Raw genomic sequence first — 8,379 nt, 5'->3', positions numbered from 1 at the left:
ACTTCTACTTTACGATTTTATTGATTTAAGTTCTATTTAAGGTTTATTCTTAACTTGAATTATTCATTTTTCTGGTGATTCTTGATCGCGCTTATTGTAAATTAAATAGTAAAACAGTACAATACTGAACATTTTAGTGATATGCATTTATTACATATTTAATGTACACGTATTTTCTTAAATTTATTATAAGGAGCAATAGTGGCAACACTCCTGTGACCATAAAATATGAAGCTTCAGTGGTCTCTTGAGATCTAGCAAGGAGAGAGAAGATACCATCACATTCTTTAAATATACAAGAAGATTACTAGACTTTTAGTTTAATAGTTTTCTGGAGGATCCACTCTACCAAAATCAAACACCAGTACATTTACTTAAATCCAGAATACAATTATTCAATATCACACTTCACTCTCAAGAAAATCAGCTTTGAATTCTAATTAACTAAAATTCCACTAAAGCAGTTCGCCACTAGATGGCTCTACCAGTGCTGTCCAAATTTCCACAAACGTCAGGCGTCTTCCCTCTATCTCTTTTCAAAACGAAACGACACATATTCACCTATCCAAAATCAAAAACATCTACACACACCTCTTCCACAACCCCAAAAACAATTCCTCCCCAAACAAACCTACGTTCATCAGTTACTCTCTCGAATCGAGCGTCCATCTTAAAAAATCCCCCCATTCGAGATAAATCGATACGCCGCGCTAGCCTTCCGCGAACCGCGCCTGGCTTCACGTCGCTCATCTCTTCGCTCGCGCGAGAAGGTATCGCCGATTTTCCGAGCGATTCCCACCAATCCTCGTTTCGCCTGTCGCTTTCCACAGCCCTCTGCCTCTACTCGCTCGCGAAGGAAAGCAGACGTGCGTTCCAAAAATCGGGCGTGGATTTCGGGGCGTCGACGATGTCGCGGTGACGGTGGCTAAGACCCCAGGGCAGGCGCGAAACAACATCTCCAGGTCGAATTAACAATCTCGAAACCGCGACTGTGGCAGACTCGCAGCGCTGAGTGATTCATCATCGCGGATCGCCGCGAGGGTCCACGCGTAGTGTCAGCTGGTGCGTGTCAGACTCGAATTCGTTGGTCAGACGAACAGAGACGAACACTGTGCAGTAGAATAACGAGGGGAGCATGCTCCTCGCGGTGAGGAGCGAAAGCTCGCGAGCTGAGTACGTTCACGCCGCGTGAAACGAGTTAACCTAGCGAGACAATTCACCAATTCGGTGGGATCGAGGATGTTAGATTTCGAGCGCTGCGATGGGAACGTCCTCGAGGAGGCGTGTGTCTCCCTCGTCCTCTGTCGCGGCCTGCTGATGCCCTGAGCGAGTCTGAGGTCCTGTCGAGTGCATGAAGAGGAAGCAGAACGTCGATGTCAGACATGTTCGGGTGCCCTAGAGAGGCGGTACGCGTCAAAGTGAAGGTACGAGCATGATGCATAGCAAGGGTACGATAATTGGGTACGAGATGCAGAGCTTCGATGTGAGCTCGCTGAACGCTGGCGAGCTTAGAGCGTGGGATGCGTTTTCGAGGGCGATTGCTTGTATTCTGCTTGTGCTAGCGATCTTTCGATGGAAGCTTGATGTCTGACGGTGCAGGCAGACGAGACGTTTCTAGGTTTAATCAGGTCGATCTGTGGCGGCTGTAACGAGGTCATAACGAGGGAATAGTGTACACTGGAAGTGGGCACATGAGTTGCGCAAGGTTGATGGTAAAGTTGCACCTGAGACACATTTCACGTAGGAGTATTTTGTTGTATATAGGAAACACGTCGATTCAGTTTGTAGTTACGATGAATTTAGTCAATAATGTGCTAGGTTCGGAAATGCATGTGAGATCAGGTGGTCTTGTCTACAGGGAACATAGAACTTCGCATTTTTTCTATATGCAGTCTTGCCAGCTCTGTACAGTACAACACTGTACAAGTAAACGTCACGTAGAAATGCATTGCATTCCTTAATTGGAATAAGCAACGTCCTGTAAAAATAATTAGAACGTTGCAGGCTGCAAAATTTCCCGCGACGTGACGGTAGAAGTGCGTCCAATTAGAAACTGCCATAACAGGCTTTGATCAAACATACATAAAAGCATTCATATTCGGCAGTTACCAAAGCACGTTTCAAACAGACTATCGAACCGCTAGCTTTGCATGGTAAATCGCATTTAAGCGATCATTAACTCTCATGAGCGTTAGTCACGAGTTGAACTTCACCTCTTCCAGGAAAGATCAAATGCATGTTACACGTCTTCCATGTTATGAAAACAAATTTCGGATGTTCTAGATCTAGAATCTAGACATGTGATGCATCGCGAAGCGTGAGATAATATAAACAGAAATTTCACGATTTGTTATACTTATCGATTATTAGGAAAGTTGTTTAATATGATATTCAATCTTAGAATGAAAATATTAATAGATCCTCAAAAAGGGAGCAACGTAAAATCCACTTAAAATTCGAGTGAGTTTGCGAGTGAATGACCATTACTGAGGCACGTTGGGGTTAATAAGTTCATAAACTAATAATACACAACGTGCTTTGAAGACTTATAAATTCGTTTGAACAGTTATATAATTAGTCAAGCGCTTTTAATTGACATCAAAGCGATTATAATTAGAAGAATGTTTATGTAACTAACGCTAATGAACTTCGATACAATAGTACAACTTAGTCCTTGTACGGGATAACAAACCCCGAACTAGTTTCATTTTCAAGAGAAATTATTAGCATTTGGAACCCAAATCCTTCAAAATGATTAATAAATTATATATAAATCATGTATACATTACTAATAAATAATTAAATTCTGCACTTCCGCTGGGGATGATCATTAGTCAATTTAAGGAGACTTAAACAGATCGATCCTGGAGGGAGCTCATTATATTATAGAGTCCACTTATAGAGACAATCTCCGCGTCTGTGTCTGAATATCTCATTAACAAGAAATTCCCAGTTCTACTCCACTTAAATCTTCCTTCTTTAAACTCTCTGAAGATTATTCATTCAGCAGCTAAGTGGCTCGTATATCCTGCAGGGTAAAATTCGGTTGCATCGATCGGCAGGTGCCTACTTCGTGGCCCGTTTTGCAGCGCAAGGAATTCATTAAAGCGTCAGAGTGTGCCGCTCGTTTCGCGTTTTCAAGTCGTTTTTCCTGGCAGTAATTAAAACGCTCAGCCGCGGCTGGTTTCCCGCGCGAAAGCTGCCAGAGTTTCTACGGCCGACCAAAGAGGAAAGCGTGCATGATTACGTAAACATGCTGTACGGTCGTCAACTTATATAAAACTAAAGCGACGGAATTACAGCGATTTTCCAAGCTCTAGGGGCTTCCAGGCTAACCCTGGAACTTCTGAGAGCTGAGGATTATCTGAGTAGATCGTCTATGATCTACAGTATTTTACAGAGTCTATCTAGAAGGAGGAGTTGAACTTGGGAAGCGTCGTAGTACTGGAAAAAAATGTGCACTCGAAGTGTATAATTAAATATACAGTATAAACATATAGTAGGATACCAAAACTCTAAGTTTTATAAGAAATGAAATTCGTAGACAATCTTTCAATAGAAAAATCCAATCGGATAAGGGTAGTTTTGTTCTGTAAAATAATAATGTAATAATATGAAACAAAACAGTATGAACCTCTTGTTAAAAATATTTGTTTTCATGAGCTGCATAGCACTGCCACGATATAAAATGATTTTCTCTTTTGTGTCTAGAAATGCGAGACCAGACACCAGCCCGAGTATCGCAAGTTCAGCGTGGACCCGCAGATAACGTCCATCGAAGTGTTACAAAGTATCCTGATCAAAGCTTTCGACATCAAAGGGTGAGCGATTTGTTAAAACCGAGTAATCGTCGGGTGTATTACATGAGCAAACAGAGGGAAGCTCATTCGTTTTACGTATACAGTCCTTTTAAAATGGTACTGATTACCGCTTATCTATGAAAACATTTGAACATGAATAATATGCTTCCACAGATTACAGAGGTAAAACATTTCCAATATTTAATATCCATCTAACGAACAAGGATCGATAAAAAAAAGTTGTAAAACATTGTATAGCACTTCTAAAATTAATCATTTTTGTAGCTCAAGTCTTTTTAGAAATTCTACTTTAATTAGAATTTTTATTAACACTCCAGATGATCATAATTTCTAATTTTGAACATATAAGAAGTACTTCTAATGAAAGAATTTAATTAAATGTTCACAGAGAATTTACGGTGTCGTATCGAGCAATAGACGACTACGGATCAGAAACTTATTTATTTCTGCTTTCCGACTGGGACTTGGATGCAGCGTTTATTAGGTAATCCTTAAAGATAAGTCTATCAGTATCTGAGATATTGGAGTATGGTACGTTTCGTTGACGATAAGGAGTTGTTTCAGCGCTTCCGAGCCGTATTTATACCTTCAAGTAAACCTGAAACCCTTCGGTGAAACTGGCGACTGCGAGTGCTATTGGGAGCAAAATGCGCAGGAAGTGGCGGCACGGCAAGAAACCGGGTTTTCGTATAGAACACCCAAGTTACCCGGTCTCATAATGAATAAGGCGAGTATTGTTACATTATCTCCAGTTTGCTTAAGAAATCATAGCCAATTGAGTAAAGAAAAACTTGTTTTTTTCACAATATCACACATTTATAATACAGAATGCTTATCTCTGAAAACAGAGATACTCTTAACTACATTAATTCTATTTAAGTTTAAACTTAAATCCTTATGTAGCTAATCAAAAATAATACCCACGAAGTAAAAAAGTATCATAAAATAGAATATTCAGCTACTAGAATGCAATTCAAGTATCGGTACATGCATTTTTAAGTTGCTTACTTATTGAGACATATGTTTTAAGCATCTGGATATTGAGACATTTACCTTAATTCATTTATAAAGCTAGATAAATAAAAATAATTCCTTTTTACAGATGGAGAGAACCTTGAGCATGGTCCAACGAGCTCTAGGTAACTTGAGTGAAGAGTCATCTCATCAGCAAAGTGTTCAACCACCGCGACCTCCATTAACAGACGCAGAGTTCCGACGATTTTTAGACCCTATTGGGCAGGTGATACACCCTAAGGAGCTAAGAGCAGTGATATACTTCGGTGGAATTGAGCCCAGTTTGCGCAAAGTGGTCTGGAAGCATATTTTAAATGTATATCCTGAAGGCATGTCAGGTCGCGAGAGAATGGATTATATGAAAAAGAAGTCTCAGGAATACCAGAATCTTCGGGAAAGATGGAAAACTCTTGTACAAAAAGGGCAGAACGTCGGAGATCTAGCATATGTAACGAGCATGGTGCGAAAAGATGTTTTAAGAACAGACAGGCATCATAAGTTTTACGGTGGCTCCGATGATAATCAGAATACAGCTAGCCTGTTCAATATTTTAACAACCTATGCCTTAAATCATCCGAGTGTCAGCTACTGTCAGGGCATGAGCGACCTGGCTTCACCGCTTCTGGTCACTATGAGGGACGAAGCACAAGCTTACATATGTTTGTGCGCGCTTATGAGAAGACTGAAGGATAACTTTATGCTCGATGGAATCGCTATGACCACCAAGTTCGCTCATTTGGCTGAAGGTACATCGATATGTCCTTTATTTCCTATATGTCGCTCAGAAGATTATTTTCGCAATATTTAACCATACTCGACTTTTTGTAATTCTGTATATTTCTTTAGGCTTACAACACTATGATCCTGATTTCTATGCTTACCTAAAATCTCACCAAGCTGATGACTTGCTTTTCTGCTATCGCTGGCTGTTGTTGGAAATGAAACGAGAATTTGCCTTGGATGATGCTCTGAGGATGCTCGAAGTTCTGTGGGCCGCGTTACCAGCGTCACCACCGAATGGAGAGCTTAGTCTAGCCGAAATACCTTTTCCTCCACCCTCACCACCACCAAGTCCGAACGTGAAACATATTCGTGAAAATGCGTATACAAAAGTATGCGCTATAAGGCGGCAAAGTTCTTCAGCGAGCATTGCTGCTACTGGAAAAAGAAAAGCTTTAAATGTGGAGGAACCCTCTTTACAATCTTCCACGGAAACTAATGGAGATTCGAAAAGGTATTTTCTTTTACACAAGTGACTTTTTTCAATAATATCTTCATATCGAGCCGAAAATGTAATAAGTTCCTATTTGCAGATCGAGTTCGCCATACGAAACATTCTCAGAGCCAGAGAACGACTTGACAACAGCAAAGAATCGAAGGAACACAGAATCCACGGAAAAGTGCCTAAGTACAGGCTCCCTGCCTGGCAAAGCTAAACGCGTAAACTTACTGGAATTGAAAGAGAGACTATCATTGCCCGGTAGAGAGCAGAATAAAAATAGTGAACAGACCGATGGTGAAAAGAAGTGCGCCAGGGTGGTAAAAAATTTGAATGAATTTTTAAACTTCACGAGTCTGAATCGCAGTAAAGTAACACCAAGTGACATTGAACCAGAATTGAGGTTCTTTTAAAATTACATATTGAACATTCTTCCTCTATGTTCGTAATTAAAAATTGTTTTACCTTATAGGCGTGTCTCCAGCGAGAGTGGAGTCATGAAAGTTTTAAGGGATGAACCGAGCTCTCCTGACGATCCAACAGATTTCTTCCCAATGACCACTTCGATGACCAGAGAATTAAGACTGGAATTAGAATCGCTCGATCGACAAGTCTTCGGGCCATCGCCGCCTAGTGATCAACAATGCGATTGCGTTCTTTCTAAACGAGAGAGCGATTTAGTTGAAAGTGAAACGGAAACAGAACTAGCGAGATGTAGCCCAGCTGCAGACGTGTTTGTCTGGGAAAACCCTCTTCACACGCTTCAGCAGAAAAATCATCCAGCTACACCTGATGAGCAAGCAGAGCTCGAGTATGATGGAGAGATATTGGAGGATCAGAACGGTGTGAAATCTGTTACTCCTATTAGGCTTCTAAAACGTAATACGAGGTAAGAATTTCTCTAGAAATAAAGAATAGCAGAACAAAAAGTCTGTACCTCAGAGCCACACAAAAGGACTTGGGTCACGTTGGCTGTAATAAATATTGTAGAAGTACAATAAAATCGTTTATTGTAAATTTTTATAACGCAGGTCTGAGTCTGCGTCAGATAGCGAAGAGACAGAAAACTGGCACCAAAACGCGGCAGTACCTGAAAGTCCAATGAAACAGCCTGTACAAGAACACTGTGAAGAAGCTACAGAACTAACGAATCTCATTCCAGCGGGTACCAGCGAAGATCAGTTGGGAGCAAGCCCGTTACCTCCGCCAAGCGAGTTCGGCGGCGGCAATCCGTTCCTCATGTTCCTATGCATCACGTTATTGCTTCAACACAGAGACTTTGTGATGCGTAATCAAATGGATTATAACGAAATGGCCATGCATTTCGATAAAATGGTCCGTCGACACAACGTCATCCGAGTGCTCAATCAGGCAAGGCAACTATTCGCTGGTTACCTTAGGAGGCATTCGTCGTCAACCGCGAAATCAGATTCTATAAACGTTTAATTTCATCTATGAATATACTTGCTGACATCACGCGCCGTGAAACGTGAAACGAACGATTTTAAAATGCATCTTATCGGTCAAGACAAATCAGGAGGAAATAAGTCCAGGATATGTTTTTTAAAACAGAAAAGTAAATCGAAATACTTCTGTACACGAGAAAGAAAATATCAGATAAAATACGTATCAGTGATAAACTAGGCAATAAGAGAATAAAGAAAGCTTTTCAAGGTGCTCTTCCGATCATACGATCATGGAAAGTCATTCATTTTTCGTATATTTTGATCCTTAAGAATATATAAGTTTTTTCATTTCAATGTTTCCACCTTTAATAATGAAACATTTAAAAAATTATGGTAAGACCTTTTATATCTATTTATATTTGTTCATTTCTACTGCCTGTTGATTTTTTAAAGAAATGTTAGTTCCTTTTAGCATCTATTTACAGTTTAGGTATCGATTGTCGTTACTCGTTCTAAAAAATACTTTCATATCGCACGCGTAGCTTGAAATTCGTGAAATCGACGGAAAATTTCTTTGATATTCAACTATAAATTTTACAATACACCTTAAGGTTACAAACTAAAGAAGAATGTACTTAAATCACAGGTGACGTATTTCATTCGCGTAATCACACTATTCTTCCACACGATGCACAAAACCATTTGCACCGCGACGACAAACCCCTTCGCTATACCTCGATTTAGGTATTAAGTAATTAGCTTAAATTTGTAAAATATACCTATGAATTACGTTAGCAACCGTATCTTACTTTCTTCTCAAACAGTATGCTTGGGAAACGACAATAAAGTGCATTTAATTTTATTGCTGCTGGTTAAAGTTGAATTGGTTCTTTCTCCTCGTACATTTCAAAATGAAACT

At 40.1% G+C, this 8,379-nt stretch overlaps 1 protein-coding gene across 1 annotated transcript; it reads left to right on the top strand.

The window, feature by feature from the left end:
* Nucleotides 1–800: 800 nt before the first annotated feature.
* Nucleotides 801–8,322, top strand: LOC143185530 (uncharacterized). Its single transcript, XM_076388613.1, has 9 exons — nt 801–1,424; nt 3,712–3,821; nt 4,210–4,305; nt 4,386–4,548; nt 4,924–5,581; nt 5,682–6,069; nt 6,149–6,457; nt 6,527–6,943; nt 7,086–8,322. The coding sequence occupies exons 1-9, from the start codon at nt 1,374–1,376 to the stop codon at nt 7,498–7,500; spliced, it is 2,607 nt and encodes an 868-aa protein (XP_076244728.1). The 5' UTR covers nt 801–1,373; the 3' UTR covers nt 7,501–8,322.
* The last annotated feature ends 57 nt before the right edge of the window (nt 8,323–8,379 follow it).

This window comes from Calliopsis andreniformis, chromosome 12, assembly GCF_051401765.1.
Source record: "Calliopsis andreniformis isolate RMS-2024a chromosome 12, iyCalAndr_principal, whole genome shotgun sequence".
Taxonomy (NCBI): Eukaryota; Metazoa; Arthropoda; class Insecta; order Hymenoptera; family Andrenidae; genus Calliopsis; species Calliopsis andreniformis.
The sequence above is the reverse complement of the archived record's forward strand: the minus strand, read 5'-3'. Positions and strand labels throughout refer to the sequence as shown.

What these genes read in the sequence shown, in the direction of transcription:
- LOC143185530 (XM_076388613.1), top strand. Translation starts at nt 1,374, where the DNA reads ATGTCAGACATGTTCGGGTGCCCTAGAGAGGCGGTACGCGTCAAAGTG. An exon ending in AAAGCTTTCGACATCAAAGG is followed by an intron (nt 3,822 to 4,209) that starts GTGAGCGATTTG and finishes AAATGTTCACAG; the next exon opens with AGAATTTACGGTGTCGTATC. An exon ending in GACATTGAACCAGAATTGAG is followed by an intron (nt 6,458 to 6,526) that starts GTTCTTTTAAAA and finishes TTTACCTTATAG; the next exon opens with GCGTGTCTCCAGCGAGAGTG.